This window comes from Camelus ferus, chromosome 10, assembly GCF_009834535.1.
Source record: "Camelus ferus isolate YT-003-E chromosome 10, BCGSAC_Cfer_1.0, whole genome shotgun sequence".
NCBI lineage: Eukaryota > Metazoa > Chordata > Mammalia > Artiodactyla > Camelidae > Camelus > Camelus ferus.
Genome location: NC_045705.1, coordinates 67,975,822 through 68,001,270, shown reverse-complemented (window position 1 = coordinate 68,001,270; position 25,449 = coordinate 67,975,822). Strand labels below are relative to the sequence as shown.

The following is a 25,449-nucleotide window of genomic DNA, read 5'->3' as shown; positions in this document are numbered from 1 at the left end:
TCAGATGCTTCCATTCAGAAATTCTTCCCTGCACACTTGGTTGAACGCCAGCCCTGTCAGGGATAGGGTTTGTTGCAGAGCTGACATTCAGACCCGTCCAGGCTTCTGAACCTTCTCGGTGTCCTGGACCCCTTGGGCAGTTTGAGAAAGCCTTGGGGACCCCTTTTCAGAATAATGTTTATAAAGCATAAAATGGAAGACACAGGGTTACAAAGGTAACCAGGTGATTAACATGCAAACGTCAAAGCGTTAAGCATCAGTTTGTGGCACAGTAGACATAATTCTTGAGGCGCTAAATTTCAAGCAGCAGGTCTGCTGACTCAGAGGTAGTGGTACGTGTAGGTGCTGTTTTGGGATCTGCAACAACTGTAATCTGATGTGAAAATAGTTGTGATTTTTCTGTCCAGAGTCACAGGCGTTACTCATAAGGACTGGGATTTGTTGCCTGCGCTTCTAAATGATGTATTTCAGTTGGCAATGGGTGGAAATTAAAAATTGTACATATTTCCCATCCAGCTAACTTCCTCAAGGTTAGTGACCACTGATCTGGTTGGTCCCTGTACTAACCTTTAGTGCTGTTCTGGGCCTCAGTCCCTCTGCTTCCAACACACTGGCCTTTTTGCTGCTCTTGAACGTGCCAGGCCCGTTCCTACCGCAGGGCCTTTGCACTTGCTCTCCACTGGCAGTTGCTGCCTCCCAGATTGAGGCGGGGTTGCTTAGGTGTCTGCTCAAGTGCTGCCATCTCCTGTTTACGATGGCCCCACTCCCCGTCACACTCTTCTCTCACCGGGCGTTATTTCTGTCTCTCTGTGACATCACACGTGTGTTCATACCCCATCTCTCCCAGCAGGATGTGTGCTCCTTGAGGGCAGGGCTGTGATCTGTCTGGTTTGCCCAGTGCCAGGAACGTGACAGCCACCGGGGAAGAGGCGTCCGCGACTATATACTGAATGATTGATTTAAGGAAGACACTGGGCCGTGGTCGTAGTTTTAGTCTGTAGGTGTTCACTTCCGGCCTTAAGGTCATATCTAGTTCCCATTTGGAAACTAGAGGTGAAACCCCCCAGCCCCTCATCCAGGTTCCACAACCTGAGCAGCAGCTGCAGGGCAGCAGGCCGAGTGTGTGGAAGTTTGTGTTCTCACGCCCTGTGTGTTAATATCTTTATAGACTTTGTCGATCCTGCTCGTTAGGAACTGGAGATGTTTTGGCGGTGGCGGGCGGCCGCGCTCCCTCCCGATCATAGCAGGTTAAGTGGGGCTGCAGGCATAACCCGGCTTGGCTCTGTGAGGCGTCTGAGCACACTAATGTTCAGTGCATTGGCCACGAGGTTTTTAGATGGTCATTTTTTAAACTGTGGGTGTAATGCATGATCGTGCTCACCACTTACACAATTAAAGTGTGATGCTGGAAAGCTGACTTCAAATAAACCATTGCATCATACATCCCAAGTTAACCCGTATTAAATGACTAAGATACCACGTTTAGACTTTTCCCATGTTCCCTCCTTCCCTCTGTATCCCCCACTGCTTCCTGATGAGCCCCTTGGAAAGCCCCCCGGAATAAGCTCCCTTCCTGTACAGAGTTCTCCAAACGGCATATTTGGTGACTCACCTGGGGCCCCCCTACTGACTGTGGAGCAGAGTGAGGGGGTAGAACCTCTCAGATGCCATCCAAGGGAAATCTAATAACCGGTGTATTAAAGGATGTGTATTGTGACCTGGTGGATCTCTGTGCTGGGTATTGGGGGCGCCTTGGAAACCTTGGGTGTGGAACACCAGAGGCTGGGACGGCACTCACACACCTCCGGGCTGTGTCCCTCACCCGGTGGCCCGATGGCTTTATCACTGTATGTGCAGGATGGCGGGAACAGCCAATGTTAAGTCAACCCTTCCAGCCGTGGGGAGGGAAAGAGCCCTGCCAGGCTACCCACAGGTCTGGACCACACGCTGGAAGCTCAGCCTTGCCCTCGCCAGAATTTCCTTAACAGCGCTGGCCTGTTGCAGGGTGTCCTCTGTCCCTCTGGGGCCACCAGGACCCATATACCCAGAGGGATGTAGTCTGCTCAGGGATGACTTGGGTCCACACACTGTTTCTCATCACTTTCCTGTCCACGTGGGGAACCTGGTCGTTTTTGATCTGGTGGTCTGCGGGCGGTGTCCTCCCAGAACACGGGTGGTGGCTGCCCCGTGTGCCCCTGGACCTGTCTCTGTCCTCATGTGCCACCTGCTGCTTCCATCTCCAGCCTTTGTGTGCCGGCCTCACACCACCTGCAGGGTCCCAGCTGCAGGCACCACCAGCTCTTCCTGTCATCCTGTCCCCCTCTGGCCCCATCGCGGCCACCGCCCTTCCCCCTCTCCGCCTGCCCATCTTGCCTCTCTTTTTCCCTCCCTGGGCATGAAGCGCACAGCTTGTCACCATCACCCTGACCTCGGCCCTGAGGCTCCAAGCACAGCAGAACCACCCGCGGTTCATTCCAGGTGTCTGCCTGCTCTGACCCTGCACCGAGAAGTCAGCGTGGCTGGAGGAAAACCCCAAACTGCCGGCTCGTTTTAGTTTGTGGGCCCCGACTCTGGTGGCACCGGCAACCCACTGTCTACACCCCAGGAGCCATTTCACACCCCTCTCTGACTCCCAGCACCTCCCTATCCTCAATCTCAGTAGGCAAACTTAAAAAAGTGTTTTTTCTTTTCTTTTTTTTTAAATGGAGGTACTGAGGATTGAACCCCATACCTCGTGCATGCTAAGCACGCCCTCTACCACTGAGCTCTACCCAGCCCCCCAAGCAGGCAAACTTTCTTATTTCACTGAGAAAATGAGAATGTTCCAAAGAGACCTTCCCTGTGCTGTCCCCTGGCATCTGCCAGCCCCCGACGGCTCTTCCTTCTGCTTTTATTCCCACTCCTGTCTAACAGGGGCCGTCTGGGCTTTAGGCTCCCACCGCACACCCACTTGCTGCCCACCTGGAGAAGGACGTTCCTGACCAGTTCCTTCTCTTAGATAATTTCCAACTCTTGCATGTGGATCTCCTTGTCCTGTACTGAATTCCTCCCATAACCACGTCTGCACTCGGGCAGGTGGGTGACACTCAGGAACCAGGCACCGGTTGAATCTGGAAACGGAAGCCCGGACCCTCCACCCTTTTCAAAGCTAATGACATTCCTACCTGCCTGCTGCATAACCCCGTGTAAAAACTGACGATGACTAAAAACTACAGCTGACGGTGAAGTCTGCTTTTCCCTGCTGAGCTTACCCGACCCCCTCAGGCTTCAGAATTGGTCAACGTACCCCGCCTTGTGTTAAACTATTTCTCCTCCCCCAGGACATGGGCAAATTCTCCCTCACCTATGAGGCCTCCATGACCCGGCTCTTCCGAGAAGGGCGAACGGAGACGGTGCGGTCCTGCACCACCGAGTCGTGCAACTTTGTGCTGGCCATGGTGGACCCTACGCAGACGGTATGTGTGCCCGGCGGGGACAACCGTGCTTTTCAGGACTCCTGAGGTTAATGGGCAGGCTTCCCAGGGGAGACCCCAGGCATTCCTTCTCCAGCAACTCCATCTCCTCCTTTCCTCTACCCTCCTTGAGGGGACAGAAAGTATTAAAAGGGAACCATCAGGGCAGACGCAAAGGTTAATGTTTGTGGCGGTCTTCTGCCGTTCTGTGGCATCTACCAATCAGATTATACTTCCTAAAAGTCTTTAAACCAGGGGTACACAGCCGAGGAAGAACGGAGTCGGAGGTAGGTGCTGCCAGACTTTGCAAGCAGTTGGAGTCTAGGTGAGAAAACAGTGACCATCCATGTGTCGACTGAAAAAAGATGCCCAGCCCCAAAACTGAGAGTTAGTTTTGTTCTGGAGACATTTCTGAGGACTTCGGGTGGGGAGGCGGCCTCTCAGAAGAGCTCTAAGAAGAAGTTGGGGAGGGACCAGGATATATAGGAGTTTTTGCAACAAAGCAGGTAGTCGGAACATGGAAAGATTACTGTTAATCAGAGAAAACCAGAGATCTCTTTTCTGTGTCTGGGAAGATGCAAGAGTCTGGGCTCACTGACATCACTCCTTTGATGTGCACCCGAGCTCTCGAGGGCCAGTGTCCTGTTCTTTCCTGTCCTGAGTCCCCTCAGGGGACACCACTGGGGGAGGCTGCAGAGGCCCAGAGCTTGGCTGTGGGCTGTCTGCTTGTCTCCATCCTGGGTTCCCTCCGGCTCACTGTCGGGACCGGTGGCAGTGGCTGATGGCTGAGGGCTGCAGTGTCCTTTGCTTAATGGTATGGCAGGAAATAGTTCTCATTCACACTGGGGAGCCTTCTGCTCGGGGTTGCTGAAGCCTGCTGCCCGCACTGAAGCTCCCCTGCTCAGGGCTCTGGGTTTTCTCTCCACTGCCTTTGAAAATCTTGGTGGTGGCCTGAAGTTTTATCAGTTCATTTTCGTAGCTAAAGGAACAGAGATCCAGGTGAATGCAGCAAATGGCTGGGCCGCCCACCTAGGTAGGGGCCAAGGCCAGATCCATGCCCGGCTCTGCCTGACCCGGAGGGCAGGTGACTCTGCTGACCCCGGAGGAGACACGGCCTGGGGCTCCCTGCCCTGCTCTGGGGAGAACTCTGTTCTGGAAAAGCTTTCGATTTGGTGGGCAGAACTCTGGGTATCATGACGGGTCTCTCTGATCTGTCATTAGCTGCCTTCAGAGCAGCCTTGAAGACCCGATCCAGAGCGGGTGGGCCTCCACGTCCCCGTACGGGCGCCGCGCTGCCTGGTTCTGTGACTGACGTGACAGGGCCCAGCGGAACCTCATGCAGCCTTTTCGGGTCAGACTTGGAGGCCCCAGAGCGCTGTTTCAGCAGAGCTGCCAGGCCACTTTGGAGGACTTTTTACAACCTGCAGTAACACTGCAGTGAGCAAGAGGGACGGAGCTCCATTTCCGCACAAGGAGACTTGGAGGCTCGGGCCTTCCCACCTACTCAGTGGCCTCCATTGTGTAAAAGGTGACATGACACCCAGCAGGTGGCACAAAGGACCCAAAACTGCTTCTCCAATAACCCGCCTCCCAGTAGCCTCTGAGCCTCCCAGTTTGCAGCCTGAATCTGGGGAAGGGGCAGTCGGCTGGTGGGGTGTCTGGTCAGGTCGCCTTGGCAACCACCCAGAGCCACTCAGTGGCCGGCTGTCTCAGCGCCCAGTCGGGCCGCTGGGGAGAAGGGCCATGACCCTCATCCTGGAGCTCAGACTCTGGACGCACAACCTGAAACTCCCCGTCCTTTGGGACTTAGGTTGAACAGAGGCTCAACTTATTCAAGATTGCATCCAAGAAGCACCAGCATCTCTACCGCCTGGCGATGACCGGCTCGGGGATTGACCGCCATCTCTTCTGCCTCTACGTGGTGTCCAAATACCTGGCTGTCGACTCCCCTTTCCTGAAGGAGGTGAGTCATTTCTGTGGCAGCCCGCTCAGGTTTGTTGGCTAAACTGAAACTTAGATCTGTAGTACAGCTTTGCCATTCAGAGCAGGCTAACGAGTGGGTCTTAGGGCTTAACTGTTATCACAGTGGAAAATGTGAGCTGCGTCTCTTCAACCTCTGGAATGCTGTGGCTTGCACTAAAATAACTAGGAAATGATGTGCTCTGAGTATTTATCATCTTCATTTTTAATATAGTTTTATTTACTTTTCAGTTTATAAAATTAAGTTTTTAATAACGGTTGGATTTAACAAGCAGCTTGGAAGATTCCTGGAAATGGGGCAGTCAGCTCCCGGGAGCTGGTACCAGTTTGCTCCAGTGCACCACCGCCCCGGTTCTGAATCCTGCTTCATGTATCTGCCACTTTTCCTTCGCAGGACACTCAGCCGGTGTTGGCCCCTCCAGTCCAGGTGTCCTCACCCGCTCCATCCCTCTTTGCAGATGTACTGCCCTGAGCTGGCCAGCCCTTCAGGGACCTCTGGTGTCTGAAATGGTCCAAACACCGAGCAAGCCTTTTCTTGTCCTCCCACCGGGGCTCCTCGGGGACAGAAGAGACTGGGATTGGGGCATGTTATTGCAGCATTTCCTTGTTTTACTCAACAGGTCCTATCTGAACCTTGGAGATTATCAACCAGCCAAACCCCTCCACAGCAGGTGGAGCTCTTTAATTTGGAGAGGAATCCGGAGTATGTGTCGAGCGGAGGGGGCTTCGGACCGGTGAGTGGCTGGGCATCCGTGTTTGCAGAGCAGCGAGCTTCGGGAATAGGGTGTGTCTGTCTCTGTTCTGAGCGCCCGTTAACCTCGCTGGTCATTCATGCAGATGTTAATGGTAGTCTCATAATTAGAATGTCTGAAATTCCCTCTTCACATCAGCTCCTTTCCCACGATTACATTCAAGCGTGCTTTTCTGCAGGTTGCTGACGATGGTTATGGTGTGTCGTACATTCTCGTGGGGGATGACCTCATCAATTTTCACATATCTTCCAAGTTCTCGTGCCCCGAGACAGTGAGTAGAAAAAGTCCTCTCTTCTAAAGACGGGGTATTTTTACTGTTTTCTTTTTAAGAGCAGCACATCCTTAATTTGACAGAAAATTTCCGTTCAGTTGTGTAACTTTCACTCAGTTTGGAAGTTTTCCAAAAAAGGAATCGTAAAATTCTCTTAAAAGTTTTAACAAGATCTGTCTAATTTGCTTGAAAGTGTTTTCAACTTTGCTGGTAGCAGTGGTTTTAAATCTTATTGTTGGAGTGCTTCTGCAACTTCGAGCCTCTGGGTAACATTGAGGGGTGGGCTAAGATTCGTGTGCACGTGCTTAGAAATACACATGTGTGAGGAAACGGGTCGGCGGTGTTCTCTGTGAATGGATCATGTGACCCCCTTCCTAGCACAGCACACTTAATCCTTTCTCTCCTTTCCACATTGTGCAATGCCTGACAGGCAGTGCCAGGTTCACCTTTAACAGAGAAGACTGGAATTCACTTACCTGTGTGTTTTATGTAATGCATGACATCAGGGGAAGCTTTAGGGCACAAACACAGAAATCATTATCTCTGCCAACTGTTCACATTTCCCTGTACTGTATAACTTAGTGATTAAGCCTTTAAAGCAAGCTTAGCGATCTGGCAAAAAGGAATGTTAGTTCTTTGAGTCAGATCACAGAGGAAAAGACTTGAAATGTAGCAACGTCCACCTTGTGATCTGTGTTTTTTGTTTCTAAACGACAGGATTCTCACCGCTTCGGGAAGCACTTGAAACAAGCAATGGCTGACATCATCACTTTGTTCGGTTTCAGCGCCAATTCCAACAAGTAAATCCCTTGATGGCTGCGGTGAAGGAAAGTGAGCTCTTCTGATGAAAAACCAAATGATAAATAGCTATGAATCCTGTGTAGTTCAGGATGAAGAGTTGCTTTCCTCCCATCGAGGGTGTGGTGTTTTTGCATTTCTAGAACGCAGGCTCCACCATGTGAAGTATAACCCGACTACTTCCAAGCAGGTCCTAACTGGGGGGACGTTTTGAGAAAGTCCCCCTAAAGTCTTCACGCTGACTTGTGTTTATTCAGGGAGGAAACTTGTTGAGCGAATTCAGGAATGAGTGGGGTTGTGACTTCACACACGTTGGAAATGGACATGGCCCACGTCCTCCGCAGCCACCGCATCCCTGGGACTTATGGGCATTTAATTTTATCAGAGCAATGTAAACGTTTCTTTTGCTTGGAGAGAAAAGCACCATTTGAGCTGAAGATGGTAACCGTCAATAGCGGACGCACAAGTAATGCACTAACTGAGAAACGCTGTGCTTCTGGGAACAGTTCTGTCGCTGTGGTAACTGTAACTGGCCGGTTTGGTCGTCTGCATTCGCTTCTGCCTCTTTGCAGCACATAGTCTGTCTCATCTTTAGTTTTACTGACCTTGCAAGTCTTCAAAACCCAGTGCCTTAAAAGTGGAAGGCTCTCAGTGTAAGGGGAGACCGCATGAAAGATTTCTTTTGCAGAGCCTTTAGGTGGAATTGTGGAGGTCTCACTCCCGCCTCAGTTTACTGAGTGGATAACCCTGTGTTCAGCATGTTCCTGTGGTGTCCCCTTATCCCCTTATGCGGGCAGCTGCACTGGATTCCCCCATCAGACTGCCTGCCTTCAGCTTCATCATTTAGCTACAAAAGAAAACGGGCATGTGTCAGAAATGGGGAGCCAGGGCTGTGATGGTGGAATGGTGTGTGTCCCGAGCACTCACTGAAAACTAAAATAGAATAGGTGCCTCAGGATTCCTGCTTGCCTAGACTGAGAAAGGAACAAAACTTGAGAAAAGGGAACCCCAAGGAGGTGAGGGTCACGCAGCGCTGATGCACCGGTAGGAGCACCTTCTAACCCCACCTGGCGAGAGAGGGGCCTTCTCGCGTTTCCAGGGCGGTGGAGGGGGGCGGGTCATCTCGGCGAACGCCGTGTGTGATGGGCGCTGGGTTTCACACTGCTGGCCCTTTAGGTGGGAGTGCCTTTTTTGAAAGAGTGATTGACCAAAAAGTGATTATGCACTGAATCATTTTCAGTATTTAATGTAAAAAATAAAGGATCATGGAATGAGATCACCTACTCTGGGCTGTAATGAGAAGCTAAGCTTGTCCATTTTTTAGATTGTATATTTATTTTTCTGATCCCTCTGCTCTGGTCGGGCTTGCCTCTATAAGAGTTTTGTGCCCAGTGATACAGTGACCAGGCTGACCCACTGGAGCCAGGGAACGGCCCTTGCCCCAGAGCACGTGCGTGTTTTATTCACATACAGGTTGTGATGTGAATGGGCCTCAATGGGCCAAAGACTTTTTTTTCCTCTTCAAAGCAAGCAGAAATGAGAAGAGGTTAAAAAAAAAAAAAAAAGCAACAAGGAGATCCATCAGCCACAGTGAGAAAAGACCCTGTTTATCTGTGGTTTGTAGTCAAGGATGTGTGTATGTTGGGGGTGGATACAGCCCCTTTGCCTCAGCCAGGCCTGGCTCCCTGTCAAAGCCAGGGCCATCGAAATTGTACACTGTTGACCACTGACCTGTCTGTATTGCCTGGCGGCCACACGGGAAGTCAAGCGCAGACGTGATAGCACTCAGAATGTATTCAGGCTTGTCTCTCAGGTTTTAAATGTTTCAAATGTAGTATTGCTAATCAGTGCAGTTATCAATGCAATTTTATATTCCTTAAAAGGAGGAAGAGGGGGGGTTTTATTGTACACGTTGAAAGGAGGAGGTAAGAGTATTATGTATTTAATTTAATTTGGAACCAGCCATGGTCTTAACAGAGCTGTGGTCTGAATTTGTTATCTGGGACTGTCCACTGCGTGTAAATACAATATGCTCTTTTGGATGTAAATCTTAGAAATGCCACCTGAATGTTATCATTAATAAAAACATTAATCCCAGTCTACCACAGTATTGGTTTCTGTCTCTTGTCATGCTGATCAGGAGGTTCTAAGTCAGGTACCAGGCTCAGGCACCGGGACAAAGGCGACAGGTCAAGATGTACAGAAAAGGCCTCAGGTGGGGCAGAGTGGACATCACTAAATTCACGCACCTGGCAGAGAAGGGCAGCTGCTAAGGAGGGCAATGAGTTCCACTCTGCATTCATTTGTGTATCCTCTTCCTTGCCCCAGAGCCTAGAACAGTGCCTGACCTGTGGTAGGTGCTCAGGAAACACCTGTTAAATGAGCACATGAATTCAGTTTTCACACCTACTGTGTGCTGAGCTCTGTTCTGGGCACTGGGAATACAGCAGGGACCCCACCAGGTTCTGACTGTCAATTTGTGGAGATCAAGCTCCAGTGGGAGGAGGCGGAGAACCAAGGGAACCTCCCAGAGGATCTCATGGGTTCCTTGGGCACGTTTGTGTGGGTGGTGGAAGAGTAGCTGGCATGGGAAGGAGGCTGATCTCGAAAGGGGTTTGAGCTGAGGCTTGAATCACAAGACAGAGCCGGCCTTGGCCAATCCAACAGGGCCGGGAGAGTGTTCTAGGAACTGCGAGTGTGAGAAGGTTCCAGGCCTTTGATCCTGTCGGGCAAGGTGGCTCATGGGTGGCCATGCACACCAGACCCCGGGCGCTGCTCAGCAGCCATGCCTACGTGCGGGTGAGTGAGTAGGGTGGCTGGGGCTCGAAGTCCTCCTCAGGCAAATTCGAGCGCTTCACGGTTTTCTACTTGGGCTCTGCAGTGTCTGTCAGCTACCTTCTAGACCCTACGGGTTGGGAAGCCCAAGGTGCACTCTCAGGCCTACCCCCAAACACAGCAGAGCTCAATGAGATGTGAGTTTTCCAGCCATAATATTAAGAATAAGGAAGCCAACACACACAAACACGTGTATAAGAGTCCATGTTTGTACAAGTAAATTGCCAAGAAACTAAAAAAACAAACAACCCCCCACAAAACCCAAAGTCAAGGACAGTCTGTATAATTAAAGGGAAAAAGCTGTCCTGACTTTATTTTTATTTCTTTTTTAATGAAGATACTGGAAATTGAACCCAGGACCTTGTGCATGCTGGGTATGCATTCTACCACAGAGCTATTTCCTTCCCCCCAAAAGCTGTCCTAATTTTAGTCTGAAGAAGCCGCTAGAGCTTTCTATGGAGCCCTGCCCTACAGATCATAGGCACACAGGAAGTGAATCCTCCAAGAAGTGGACAGTATTTCAAGGCAAGTATATCTGCAATGAACTAGTTGCTGGGAATATATTTTAAGTTGTTCACATGGAAAATTACAACAGTGAGAATTTAATCACATTATGCTCTTTTAAAGCCAGCTTTTAATGTCCCAGAATAATTTTTCAGATAAAGTCCTAGGACACTTAATGCTGTGTCTCAAATTTAGGAATCCTCAACTGTGCAAATTTTGCTTGGGATTTCTTGAATGCTGAAGTGTACAGCTAAATAGTACATAGCATTGGTGCGTCTTGGTTGCTACCGTTTGACTCAGGAAAGTATTTTTTGAATGAGGTTAGAAAGCTGATGTCTTACATTTTTATGTTACCAAAACAATATTTTCAATGGAAACAGAGCGCCATGTAATCTTACCCCCAGAGCCCCAACCCCATCCCCAGAACCTCTTCCAACTGCTTGGTTGGATTTGCAGTTCATGGCCGTAAGCTTAAATAAGATTTCACCTCTTTCCTTGATTAAACAGTGGGATTCTGCTTCTGTGAAAGGTGGATTTAGCTCACCTCCGCCACTCAGAGTTTGCGTTTTATTAGCGTTAGTTATACTTGTTCCTTCTAGGTCTCTCCCTCCAAACATCAATCAACTATGTTGGGTTGTTTACATTGACTAGGGATGCCTAGCTTTCCTCCCAAGCTCCAGCACCACCGACCTGAATTGCATGCTAGGTTGGGAATTTGCAAGTGCAAACCCGTGGTCCTCCACCCACCCGTGGAGTGCTCCGCGGCCAGGTCTGTCCTGAGAGACTCGAGAGCAGAAAAAAAAATATTCTAAAGACCAAGGCCTGAAGTCAAGCTAGGGAGTCCCACCCAGCGCTGCTTTGGACTGGCCTGGGGCCTCAGTTCCCCACCAGAGCTTGGAGCTGCTGGTCCCGGGAGTGTTCTTCCCTGTCCACCTCCCCTCAACGGCCGGCCGGTCGATGTCCCCAACTCAGACACCCCTCAGCTCCCTGCGCGCTCCGCCGGGTCCCTGCTGATTCGGTTTCTGAAGCCTTACCCCACCGCGCTTCCAGGCTCCGCCTCGCCACGCCTCTGCTCACCTCTGCGCCCCGCCTTCGCCTCATCCCGAACCCGTCCCACACTCCGGCCCCGCCCACCTATCCATGACCCCGCCCCCTCCCAACCGCCAACGGCCGCTGGCGCTTGAGGGGCCAGTGCACCCCCGCTCCCGTCCGGTATCCGCGCTCCTCGCTCTGCCAGGTGCGTCGGTCTGAGGAGGCCTAACCCGGCGCCCCTCCGCCGCCTGAGACCCCAGCCGCCGTCGGGTCTCCTCGCGGTTCCGGGCCTGGCCTCGGCTCTGCAGGAGGGGAGGGGGACGGCGGGTCCCTAGTCAGCCTTGAAGGGGCGGTGGGACCCCTCTCCAAACGTCCCCGCCAGGGGCGGGGGGACCGCCAGGTCAGCCCCCGGGGACGGCGGGCCCCGGTCCCTCTCAGCCCCCGGGGGCGGCGGGCCCCCGGTCCCTCTCAGCCCCTGGGGGCGGCGGGCCCCGGTCCCTCTCAGCCCCTGGAGGCGGCTGGCCCCAGGTCAGCGGCTCGGGCAGGTGGGGACCGCCGCCTCAGCCGGCCGCGTCGTTGCAGGTGCCATCTTCCTCCCCGAATCCCGGGCGATGCCTGGCCCCGAGTACCCTCGGTGGACATGGAAGACACCCCTCTGCTGGGCCGCATGTCCAGCCCAGAAGACGAGATGGTGACCAACCTTTTCAGCGCGGAGAGTCAGTTTGTTTCTGAAAACCTTCCTCTGAAGTCCCCGGTGGCCGTGAAGCACGAGGAAGATGAGTTCCACGTCCTTAAAGACGCATATCTGGGCGCCGCTGACCCCAGAGAGCCCCTGCTGCACACGTTCAACCCCCCGCTCAGCGTAGACTGCAAGAATAAGGTCAAAGTGGAGCTCCTGATGGATGAGAACGAAGATGAGGAGGTACTCGGGGAGTATCCGAGCCTCCCCGACCTCAATCCCCTGAAAGACAGCGTTCTGCCCGCGGCCCCTGCAGCCACAGGCCTACAACGTCCACTTCCTGTCCTCCCTGCTGACTCCGCACAGGAGTCCGGCTGTCTTGCCCCTGGGCTCCTGGGCCAGGGAAGGAGCCGGCCACCCCGGTGTCCGGGTGATTCCAGTAAGATCCACGTCGCACAGTCCCACCGCCCCGACCCCTACCTCTTCCCAAGTAGAGATGGGAGACTTCCAGCTTATACCAAGATTTCCCTCTACGGGTGTTTTTCCTGTGTCAGTAGCATCCCTGGTTGGATTCACTAACCTTAAACAGGGCACATCCCTTGGTTATGCGAGATGCATTATCCAGCCAAGCCATCCTGCCTGAAGGTGAATTAGGTCCTGGGTCCCTGGTTCAAACCTGGCCAAGCCTGGCCTAGCCAGGCAGACAGCACACAACAAAAGAGTAGGGAAAACAACTAGAAAATTTTGAAACTGGCTTTAGGAAAGAAGCCCCAGTGTCTATAAAACAAATGCAAGTGTGAGTTTTCCTGTGCTTGCATTTTGCATTTTTTCCCCCTTTAGATTTCTAAAGATTGTAATTTGCAGCAAGGACTCATTAATACTTGTGTTTGGTGAGCCTTGAAATCAAGTTGTTAGAGCTTCCATCTGCTAATAAGTGGTTGTTCCTCCATCATATGTAATATAAATCAGAGTCTAGGTAAATTCTGCTAATTGTCAGCGAACTGCCCTCTTTTGCTATATGACTACTGGTAGTTTTCTGCTTTGTTCTTGCTACAACTAAACAAATCAGTTTTTAAAGGAAACAAAGTATCCCCAATTGTAATTCAAATTACAATTTGAAATATCTAAATAAGGTTATAACTTGAAATATAGATAAACTTTCCCTGTGTTTTTAAAAGATTTATACCTAGGTACTAGTCTACTGTGCTAAGGAATTTGCCAGTTCGTGATAACTGTTACTTGTTTGGGTCTCAGATTTTAGGTTAGATGATCTCCAAATCTGAGTCAACACCCACACTTTGAAAGATAGCTATCTGTTCCATGATTTAAATGAGGTCTTCAGAATATTACCTGAGAATCACCGTCTTCTTTGCAGGGTTTGTGACCTGCCTCCTGGCCTTTGGGGAGACTCACCTGCACTCTCTCGTTGGCAGTCTGGGTGGGTGGAGGTAAAGGAGGGGAAAGATGATGTAAAGTGTGGGTTGACTGCTGTTTCCCAACCCTCCTTACATTCTTATCAAAATTTAAGAAGCAGCACCCTGATTTTAAAACACTTAAATCTGACGGTAATTTTTTTTAACCATCGAGACTTTTTAGTTTTTTAAATTCCATTGATTTTCAGTAATATCATTGGTGTTTTCCCTATTTTTGGTAATTTTACTGTTGTGTCACTGAGTTGCTGCAGAGGATAGCTTAAAAACAGAGTTGGCAAATACACCCTCCCTTCACTGTTTTATGTGAATTATTATCCTACCATCCACTCAGGAAAGCTCTACTATTTAATTATAAACATTACTATAAATATGTTGTAAGTTACAATATAAATATTACTAAAATGTCAGCAAGGATTTCAAGCTTCTTGAGGAAAAAGTAAAACAATCAACTGGAACATCTAATACAACCTAATGAGCGCACTCTAAGAACGGTGCTAGAGGATCAGCATTTCAGGCAGTTTTAAGGAAGGTCCCACAAGGCAGCCAGCTCCCTTAGAGCGGGGGCTGTCCAGCAGCTGGAGGGGCAGCTGACCAGCCATGGAACCTTCTCAAGTTACTTATACTGTGTTTCTGAAACAGCAAGAGTGCCACATCAAAATCACATGTCCACATCTCGTGGGCAGATGGTTGTGGTCCCCAGGGTCCCCAGTCCCCAGGGAGGCGGGTCAGATACTTGTCACCCTATCTTGCTGCCCCATAGAGGGAATAATAGTGCAGAAGAGAGGCACTAAGGGCAAGGGTGCATTTTACTTTGAAAAGGTAACTTCTGTAAAGAATTTTCTAGATTATGCAACTGCAAAATCTAGCTTCCACAATGTGATTTCTAAAATAACATTTGCTTTTTCAGGTTGAAATAAAGGAAGCCGGTGGTTCGATTACAAGTAACAACCTGGACGAAGCAACTTTTCAGAACCCTCTTGCCCAGGAGTCCTGTGGCAAGTTCTCATCATCACAGGAAAGAGAGGATGCCTCTGGCTGCTCCCAGAAGAAGGACTTGAACCCAATGGTAACTATGCCAGGGAAAATGTGTCTGACCAACATTATTTTAAGTGTTTACCCCTTCTCATTACTAAGTCAACAGTAATAGTTATTTCAGTCATTGGTTTTCCTTCTGTTTCCCTGTTAAATCAGCATTTTTGGTTGTCTCATTTATCAAAAGAGGCTTTCTTATGTTTCTTTCACATCTAAGGTTCTCATTTCTACTTGATCTTAGTAAATCAAACAAAGATTAGGACATTGCTGTATTCATTAAGGAGAGAAACTACAGGGCACATCGCTCAGTGCAGACCAGGAGTGGGACAGCCCCTGAGCTGTAAGGTCAGGCATGTCAGGGGGCGGTGAGGCTACAGTTCTGTGGCTGCAGGACAGAGGCTACTTTCCTCCCTGCCTACCTTCAGATTCCTAATACCAACTAACACTTGTGTACGATAGGTAATCAGTAACATCTGCGGCTTATGTGACAGTTTTACATGCTTGTAACTTCATTTAATCCTCCCATCAACTCTGTAGGGTAGGCATTATTTTTATCTACATCTTATGGATAAGAAAACAAAGATTTTACACAGTCTGCTTATAACTGGGGCATCGAGGACGCCAGGTTTCGGTGTGATGAGGACTGGGAAGGAGGGAAGACAGGGAATCTCGCCCGAAGTATCATTTTAGCAAAGAGTTCAAAGAACCAACAATTGCCTTGCCCTCGGCAACTGTTCATTTGGGGAAATGAGGCCGTAGCTCTAAAGCATATGCTTTAACTAGAAAATACTTTAAAATGGGATCATCATGAACTGTGGTTTGCTGTGGCATACAGCAGTCCTCGCCTCTGTCCATGGTTCTCCTCAGGCCTGTGGGTTCCGAGGGCAGAGTTTGCGAGGACACCTGGACTACATAGCAGGACAAGAGCTCTTCCAATTACAGCAGACCCCTGAGTAATGTTACCATGCTCCCGAAAAGGGCAGGACAGAGCCCAGAACTGTGCAATGGACAGAGGCCTGGAGAGTCCACTCTGGGTCCTTCCCCCAGTTTGTGCGCCTGTGTGGGCGAGATTATAACTGTATCCTCTAAATACAAATAAAATTCCAACCAAACATGAATGTTGGCCTTTTATCCAATGTCAGGGTGATCTGAAGTTTTGACCCAATGATCAGCACCGTGTTAACAAAGGCTCTACGTCTGTAATTTTGGTAACATTGATCCTTTATGCTTATTTGGATTTTCCTGTCTAGGAAACCCAAAGGCAACCTAAAGGCAAAAACCACTGCTTCTCTGGGTGTTTGTGGTTTTACCCTCAGAATTAGAAGCTATGTGCAGGCAGAGACGATGACTTCTCTTGCCTCGTATTCAGGCCGCATTGCCATGGACAGGGCTGCACGCAAGGAGGGCTCCATCTATGCTGGGCTTGACCGGTGTGATTGCCTGATGGACTCACCTGGCTCACTGGCACTGATTTATGGTCGGAATCCAACTAGGTGATCTGAGAGTGCCAGTCAGGCCATGAGAGATTGACGTGTCTTCTTAGAATTTTCCCATTCTTAAAGTAACCTTTTTTAACTGTACTTTTAGAAAATAAAATCAATGGATATTTTTAAAAACCATACGTGTTAAATTATAACATGTGGAAGTGGTGGAAAAGAACAACTGTTATAAATTAAAGATTATTCTAAGTATCTGTCCAGCTACAGAGATGGGGTCAGAGGGACAGAGTCCTTCTTATAGTTAACTGGGTCTGAGTGGGGCTGGAGTCCAACACACTCTCTCCATCCCTGTAGACCATGGAGTAATGGGCAGGGGACGGAAGCTCTGGTTCGCAGTCACCCCTTCTTTACCCTCAGCCTCATCGGTAAGACACCTGTAGGGAAAGCCGTGAGCAGGACCTTCTCTTAGCACCCTGAACACATCTCAGAAAACACCTCCCAAGGGACTTTTTGCCCTGTGATACCTCAGAGAGCGTGCTATTGCAGAGTAAGAAATGGAGAACACATCTATAATTTGCCATTTTCCATTAGAACTTAAATTCTGGATTAAAGCTGTTTTCTCAGATTAAAGTTTACTTAGATTCATATTGCTGGATATCTTTTAAAAAATGAAACCTGATCATTATTTTTCATTTTAGGTGATATGTCAGTTGAAAGGGGGTACACAAATGCTGTGTATAGACAATTCTGGCACAAGAGAACTAAAAGCACTTCATTTGGTTCCTCAGTATCAAGACCAAAATAATTATCTACAGTCAGGTACAAAGTAAATTAATAAAAATATGTCACATATCATATGGAAGTTGGTAAGTGAGTATTGTATTGACTATCTCAAATGCTTGGAGAGCTGTCCTCCACTTCTGCTAGTTGCGGAGAGCCACAAGTGGGTGTGGCTGCAGGTGCCTGGGTTGAAACATCTGCCTTGTCCAGATCTGGTGGCAGGTTGACTGTTCAGATGTGGTGTAAGCTATACACATTTTCATGTCAATGTTTTCATGTAATCAGTGAGAACTATCACTCTGCTTTAATCACCATGAGCTCTGAAATAATCATTTCAAATGCTGATTTATCTGCCAATCGTTTACTCAGAAACTCCTTTAAACTGGTGCAATAATAATAGATGACCTGTAAGTACTTGATTATCATCAAATGATTTATGAATGATTAAAGAAAGACTAAATGACATAGTTTTAAGATTGTGTTTACAAAATTAGACACTAATACTTAAAAACTGGGCATCTCTGTGTGTACTATATACATAATCATGTTATTCTAAAGCTGAGTTAACCAGAATATTTCATTATCAGATGATTCACAGACCTTGCCAATAATTTAAATCAATATTAAATCCAAATGTCATTTCAATGGGCCTTTGGAGTCCAGGGCAAAAAGAGTGTTATCTCCTGTTTTATCCTGATGGCCTTTTTATCCAGGGACAGATAACATGCCTTTAAGACATTCACTTTTCTAGGATGCAAAGTGCTCCCAGAAGGCCTTTGCTGCACACCAGCCACGGACTTTCCGGCTCCGTTCCCGGTGGGTCAGAGCTGCATCTGATCCCCACACAGGCAGAGGAGGGTTCTTTGCTAATTCTCTTCCTCCTGAAAACATGACAACATCCTAATGCATTTAGACCCATAGAAGGAAGCTTTACTTAGTGTTCTCCAAATCTATTTCCTTGTCACGTCATCATACCCTCCCTCTGCCACGCACACGCAGCCCAATCTCCTGTGTCACACAGAGCACACTCTACCAGCATTAAGTAAGTGCATTCTGTTGCTGAGGTCTCAAGGTAACACCACTCTAGGATGCACCTGCCTGGAGCAGGAGATGTGTTATCTGGTAGGTGATCAGGAGACTTAAGACACATTCCTCCTGCCACCTTGACTCACAAACCTGGAGTTTTACTGAGCCCTTAGTGTCTCAGGAATGTTTTTCACAGCACCCTTAGGCCAAAGAAATAGCTATCAGTTTCAGTCTTAAGTAGTTTGGTCCCAATCGCCTAGTAAGTGTTTACATCCTAGTAAGTTCGTAAGCATGTGAAGAAAGAAGACACGTAAACTGAAAGTCATCCATGTGCTGTCCTCCGGAGGACACTGTGCTTTCCTTGAGAACGTGACGTATCGAGTGCCTCCCTGGCGAGCGTGCTGCGGCGCTCCAGGGCACCTTGGCACGCAGCTTGGGAGCCTGGGCAGTAGCAGGCACTTTTTAGAGTAGTAAAGTGTCCCTGGGAGGTCAAGTTAGCTTTATGACAAAGAAAAAGGGTGTAGTAAGAGAAAAAAACCAAAAACCCCAAAACATTGAAAAACGGAAAGGTTTTATAGAAAACATAAATAAGATCAAGACAAGTGACTTTGCACATGTTAAACTCATGACACATGATTATTTTTGTACTTTCTTCCATGTGCAAGTAGAAAAGGAACAATATGTGCTGTCAATTAATTGCAATTGTCTTCCTTACAGATGCCCCTAAACCTATGACTACTTTAGTAGGAAGATTTTTGCCAGTACCAGCAAAATTAAATCTCATTACACAACAAGTAAGTCATTGTTTTAATAAAAAAAAATACAATGGGGCATTATTGTTTCTTGAAATTTCAATTGTCGAAGTTGGAATTACTCAGAAAATATAATCTATCCTGCATCTTACAATCAGCAGTGAAACATACACCGAGGGTTTAACACCTTCACCCCTGTGTCAGTCACTGGGGGTAGTGGAGTGAGTCTAAGACCCCATTCTCTGCCAACTCATGAAAATGCCTGGCCCTTTCCCACAGCCTCCAGGCCATAATTCCACCCCATTTGCTGAACTTGTCCTTTGTGGTCCTGCCACCCATCGGCATATACCACCCACTTGGTCTAGAACATCTCTCACCATCCTCAGGGTTAAGGAAATGGCTTTAGAAGTTTAAAATGCTTTTATGATTACACCATAATATGCAAGAGTTAATATAAGACAAATGTTCTCTTTTCCCTAAGTCTTGCTGTAAAATGTCACTTCCCCGGAAGTCTTCTGTAACTCCCCAGTGCAGACAGCCAGTCGCTGTCACAGCGCCTGTTTGAGTCTCCGCACAGCACTGTCACTGTCTTGCGCTCCTCAGTTGGCTGTTTGTTTGCCTGCATCCACCCACGGGGATGCAAGCTCTAAAGGAGCAGAGATCCTGTGATTGTTGTTTGTGACCTGAGAGCTGGGACAAGGCCAGCATGTATGGCATTCATACGGGGTGACCTTTGATAGGGTGGCCCTGGTCCTAGCACTTGGGTTACATCAGGGAGCTAATGCTAAGTGAACCCCCTAAAAGAAATCAAAACATACAGCTCTACCCTCCTGCAGCTTATATGTTTGTGTGAGAGACAGACAATAAGCAAATTTAATCAGGAAATTGTATTGCATGCTGGAAGAGCAGCGGATGGGCACTGGGGGATGGGGCCTAGGGGAGGAAGGCAGGTTGCACAGGTCACAACTGGCTCCGCTGAGAAGGTGACACTTGAACAAAGTCTTGAAAAAGAGGAGGGGTGAACCATGTGACTATCACACAGAAGAACATTCCAGACAGGGGGGACAGCACAGCACAGGTTCAGCCTGCAGTGGAGACAGCAACGAGGCCAGTGGGGCTGGGACGGAGCGAGCAAGAGGGAGGTGGCAGGAGGAAGCCGGAGATGACAGAGATGAGGGACATGACGGAAGGCCTGTGCTTTCTCTCTGCTTGAAAGGGGGCCGGCCCTGAGGCGGGATGAGGTGAGAGCAGGTGTACCTGCTGGTGGAATGGTTTGCATCAGAGACGGTGGTGGCCCTGACCAGGAGGTGGCAGCGGAGGCGAGAAACAGCCTGTCAGGATACTTTCAAGGCTGAGCCAGCAGGGTTTGCTGAGGGACTGCTTGTGAGAGGAACAGAGGGGTCAGGGACGTCCCAGGACCTTCTGCCTGAACTAGCGGAAAGATGGAGCTTCCCTCAAGAGCGATGAGATGGTGCAAGTTTTGTGAGGGAGGCTAGGAGCTCCACTTGGAATGTTAAATGTGAGGTGTCTCTCAGACACACGCGTGATGACGTTGTGTAGGATACACAGGTCTGGCATCCAGAGTGACGAAGGACTGGGCTGGAGGGACGAAGTTGCCAGCGTGTGGATGGCACTGAACACCCCGAGACTAGAGGAGATCTCTGAGGCAGTGGAGATAAATAGAGTTAACTATTTGCAGAGAGAGTAAATAAATCCTTCTCAAATGATCCATGAGCCAGGAAGGTGAGAGTATTAATCAGGGAAGGAGATGAGTGAGCTGTGATGCCGCGAGCACCGCATACGGAGTCTCTGTTGTTGGGGCTCGGGGGCCTCTCCTTCCTGGCCTCCTCCACGCCACCCGCCTCCTTAACAGTTTCAGCCCCAGTCGGTGGGGCACACGTCGGACTTGCTCTCCCACCGCTAAGATCGTGCACTGAAAGGCCCCTTTGGGCCACAACCTCCTTGCCGTCCCCCACACTCTCCCTCGGCTGTGTTTATTCGTGTTCTCACTTTGGCTCCCCTGGCTTCTCATCCAGGGTGGGCCATACGCAGCGTGGGCAGTTACGTTAGCTGCGCCCTTGCTGCATCGCTAGGGCCCCTTGCTTCCTTGCCAAACCCCAGTGCTGTATATTCTTCAGCGCTTCGCTGCTGCAAGTGTGGTGTGTGGACCAGGAGCACGGGCAGCCCCAGAAGCTTGTGAGAAATGTAGGATCTCAGGCTCCACCCCAGACTCACTGACGCAGAATCTGCATTTTAGGTGTTGTGACAGGGAAAAGCGGCACCTTAGAGTTTACTTCTATCCCAGGCCACCAGATGTTGCCGAGGAAAGTCATAGTTTCTAGGATTAAGTTGCCCTAGATTTACTACCTATGCAGTGCTTAAAAGATGTCTCTTTTTCTCTGCTTTACTTTGGGGCTAAATAAGCAAAGGAGAAAAAGAGAAATTGTATCTGGTTTATGCAGAGAATTGCCTCAACCCCAAGAACTTGAAATCCTTTCTCCAAAAGAATGCAAAACTCTGCACTGCTACCTGCAGACGTCTGCCCAGTAGGTGTCTGGGTGACTGTAAAAGAAACAGTAACTTGTGAGCACCCCCTCCAGTGACCCGAAAGGAGAGCAGAGCCCTCAGCTCTCAGCCAGACCCAAGGAGGGGCCCTGGGGTGACTCCCGTGGGACTTGGGGGGATTTGTAATGAAGGAGTGGGACCCAGGCTGGTTTCTCAGTGTCTTCAGGCCCCAACGGGGAGCGATTGCACACAGTTTAAAAAGAGGCAGAAGAGAGAAAAGGAGGAAGATGAGTAAAATGTGTTTTCCAAGACTATGCTTCTTAAACAAAGTTTATTTTTTAATTTCAAGTCTTCAGGGGAGGAAGAGACCAGGATAGGATGTTTAACTGTGGTATATGCAAATAATCTCAAAACCTAGATGTAGTCAATGCTTTAAATTTCTTCAAGATTCTGATAAGAAGAAAATTAGTTCAGTATTGATTTTGCCACCCTTTCCTCTCCTTGTGAGTCATGCTAGTGGATAATTTAAAGGAAAATGAGAACTGAGAAACAAAGGACATGGATAATGCCGAGATTATGACATTGCTTCTGAATTTGTTAAAATCGACTACAAAGTTTTTCATGACTAGATGAAAAAGTCATGGTTGCCAATGAGACTTCAAATGTCAAGATCTCGTGTTATACCAAGAATATAATAATAATTAAAGAACATTTTAAATTTACAGAAATTTGCAACTGAATTTAGTTCACAATGTGTAGTTCATAAAAATGAATACGATGTGCATTGCAGTATCACTGACCAGCCGACTGACAGCTGTGTGTACTGCTGGTCAGCTTGTGGATGGCCTGGCCCTGAACCCCTAACCCATGTCCCTTTGTCCACAGTCAGGGCTTTCTCACCGGGGGCGTCCTGTGGTTGGGTGGGGCTGTTTGCTGACTAGGGCTGGGCTCCTCCCACTGCCGCTGAAAAGCCTTGGCTGGAACCTGCTCAGGTGCTAGTCACATCATGGGGGTAACAGGGCCCAGACACTGTTGTAAAGGGATTGTGGAAAAAGAATCGTTTTTATCTGTACTTAGGGGCTGACTGGAATAAACTCTTAAGATGTTTACTAATTCAAAATACGCTTGCCTTTGCCTTTAAACAGCTGGATAATACAGCCTTACCATCCGTAGTCAGTGGGTCTGCTTTTCCCTCGGGATCAACTCTTCCAGGACCACCAAATATAACTTTGGCTGGGTAAGGATTAAAAGCAATCAGCTGTCACTTACTTTAATGTAAGAGTTTAAGAGTCTCTTGGGTACATTTGTGATTTTCTTCTGAGTTTTAAAATTAGCTTTACCTGCAAACTTTCATGACTCCTGGAACACCAGTTTGACCTGAAGCAGTGTACTGACAGTGTTACTGTGCGTGTCTGGTTGGTGGTTGCTGCAGGGGCTGACCTGTAACTTCCATTTGCTTCCATCTCTGTCCACTGCTGGTGTCAGTGCTTTGGAGGCTTGCTGCCATTCACAACTCTGTCTGGATTTCACACTGGTTTAAACTTAGCTGCTCTCTTTCTTGTTTGCTATCGTCAACGCAAGTAATGGTGTGGCAGTCACTTCGTGTCGCCAGCGGTCTTACTGTGCCTTTATGGGCTGCCCCTGCCAGCTTCGGTCCCTGTGTGGTAAGCTCACGCTGAGTGGCAGGTGTCGAGGCACGTGGTCTCCTTGTGGACGTGGCAGCACGTATCTGTGACCTTGTCTTGCCATTTTAAACTCATGTCTATAATTGCAACTAATTAAACTAACCAGGCTGGTTGAAACTATTTGTGGAGGTAATATTCATATGCTTCCAGTGGACAGGGTAGCTCTTTCTGTTCACTGAGCCCTTTAGTTGGTTATGAAGATCAGTCTCTTCCTGATTCCAAAAGTTTTAGGGCACACAGTCTAATGCAGATGGACATCTGAGGACCTGAAAGAAATCAGGTCAGGCAATTTACAGAAGGTTAGCTGTGGCCTCTCATGATTCCAGGCTCCTGAAGTGTCTGCCACCAGGTGCACCTTCACTGTGGCATTGGTGTGAGGAGAGTTGTGCAGGGCAGTGTGAAAGGTGAACCACCTGGTAGAGTTCTGGAGACACACGAATTCAATTAATACTCACCTCTGCGTCCTCTCTGAAAAGTGTCAGTTGCTCATGTAATTCACTGCTTCCGTTTCAGCAGTTGGTCTTTGAGCTGGTTGCAATCAGGGCCACGTCAGTTGATGCCTTTCAATCAATGTGATGGGATAATACTGTCCGGGGCCTTTGGCCTGGCCTCACTCTCTTGGCGTCATGGACCAGCCAGGGCGTGGTTGCTGTTACTGCAATTGTTCCTATAACTGTGGCTCTTAACACTTCTGATCAAAGCAAAACCTGTGTAAACAACTTCTGGCTGCTGCTGGCAGTATGAGCTCTCTGATCACACCGTGTGACCTAAGATGTTACAATCCTGAAGATACTCACTTGGCCTTACTTGTAATCTGGGAGCATCCGGCCCACAGCTTTGTACCACCATGTGCTTTACTGTGTCTAGAACCCTAAGGGGATTTGGTGCTTCTAATAGTCTATTTCAAGTGTGTGCTCTCAGAGCTGCAGTGCCATTTGAGGTTTCTCTGTGTCGTAGCTGATGCAGTTTCCACAGAGGAGCAGTTGTGAGCAAGTTTTCACTGCAGTGTGTTTCTTCCCCCCCCCCAGCCCCCACTTTCCCAGTCTCTATGAGGTTTTCTTGACTGTGAAGTAATTACGCAGGTCATAAAATATTTCTCTATTATAAATGATGTGCCAGGAACAACATGAGCTTTGTTTCGGTAATTTTTTTGCTGCAAATAATTAGTTGATTTGATGTCCTTGCACTAAATCAGCCAGATGATTTTTATGTCAATATCCGCAGTGCTGACGGGTGTCCTGGAATCTCTACCTGGTTTATCACTTGCAGTGAGGGAGCAGTCGGAACACCGCTGGTGGGTTCACTCTGTACGAGTCCCAGCCACACCTGACTTGCTGTACCTCTTCACCTCTTTAGATGCATTGTTCGGCTTTTTTTTTCTTTTGACTTCCACAAGATAATGAGGTCAGATTAGGTCTGAAGATAATCAGAAAGGAAATTCAGCCCAATATGGTTTAAACATTCTACTCTAGTAGATGACATGGAAGAAGGCCAGCTCGGACCTATGGCCAGTAGTCCACGTGGGCGAATTCGCCCCGTCACCATTCTTTACAGGCGGGTGGTGAGCTGGCTAACTTATTAACTAGCTTATCATATTAATAAAAATTCACATCCTGTCACTCTGCATAGCTTTAATGATCTGATTATCAATCAGATTACATGAAATTCTGTTTCATACATCATTGATGCTATTATTTTTGGTAAAATAATGAACATTATAATAAAGAATATTCAAGAGTCTGCTTCTGGAAATTTTTACTTAAAGATGAGGTCATATCTCGTTGTGGTACAGTGTATTTATAATGATTCTCTGAGGCAAACTTGTGCAGATCTCTTCTCTTTAATTTTCAAATTGGCAGAAGAAAGTGGTCAAACATTACTAGACCCATGGAAGTTTTTTCCCAGTGTGGTCCATCACAATCAGCCTGTCCCCTTGCTGTCCCTTCAGGTGCTCTGTGCTCATCCCTAACATGGCGTCTTTGCTCATGCAGTTGTTTCAACATCCTTTTGTTGGATAACAAAAACCTTCACACCCTTGAAAGTTGATGTCAAGTTCTACTTCTTTCAGAAGTATTTTGTTTTTATAGCTATATCAAACTATCCTGCCTCTGAATTTTGTATCATTTACAATCAGTTTCAAACAATTTGATAGTTGATTCTATAATTTCATCTATTCTCTAATTTCTCAATTGTGTATATATCATGTCCCAAATTATTTGATGGATTCCTCCAGGACAGGCACTGTACCGATACATATACATATACATACACACACACACACACACACATATATATATATATATATTTTTTTTTTTTGGCGTTCCCCTGCAGCACTTAGGACAGTCCTGGCCATATGATGACCTCTTAGTAAATGCCTGTTGGCATCTTGCTAACACCGTAGACACTTACTGCATGTACTCTCTCCTTCCACAGTTATGGCAAGTCACCACTGGAGTGTCTCCGTGTACCCCATCCCATTTCTGAAGGGAAGAGT

General features: G+C 48.3%; 2 protein-coding genes across 5 annotated transcripts in view; both read left to right on the top strand.

Annotated features, from left to right (window-relative positions):
* Window positions 1-9,355, top strand: part of CPT1A (carnitine palmitoyltransferase 1A) — a 50,162-nt gene extending 40,807 nt beyond the window's left edge. For 2 of the 4 annotated variants that reach the window (XM_032490059.1, XM_032490058.1), the window contains exons 15-19: window positions 3,321-3,455; window positions 5,263-5,415; window positions 6,053-6,166; window positions 6,363-6,455; window positions 7,173-9,355. In XM_032490059.1, coding sequence (XP_032345950.1) covers window positions 3,321-3,455; window positions 5,263-5,415; window positions 6,053-6,166; window positions 6,363-6,455; window positions 7,173-7,259 — 582 coding nt within the window. In that variant the 3' untranslated portion in view covers window positions 7,260-9,355. The remainder of the gene's footprint in view (window positions 1-3,320; window positions 3,456-5,262; window positions 5,416-6,052; window positions 6,167-6,362; window positions 6,456-7,172) is intronic. The other 2 variants (XM_032490057.1, XM_032490055.1) reach the window with 1 other exon arrangement.
* A 2,413-nt stretch (window positions 9,356-11,768) lies between these two features.
* The window catches only part of TESMIN (testis expressed metallothionein like protein), a 36,878-nt gene continuing 23,197 nt past the window's right edge, over window positions 11,769-25,449 (top strand). Inside the window, 7 exon segments of the mRNA XM_032490054.1 lie at window positions 11,769-11,829; window positions 12,207-12,615; window positions 12,617-12,742; window positions 14,644-14,802; window positions 16,906-17,026; window positions 18,731-18,807; window positions 22,416-22,507. Of these exon segments, the coding sequence (XP_032345945.1) occupies window positions 12,265-12,615; window positions 12,617-12,742; window positions 14,644-14,802; window positions 16,906-17,026; window positions 18,731-18,807; window positions 22,416-22,507 (926 nt within the window). The 5' untranslated portion in view covers window positions 11,769-11,829; window positions 12,207-12,264.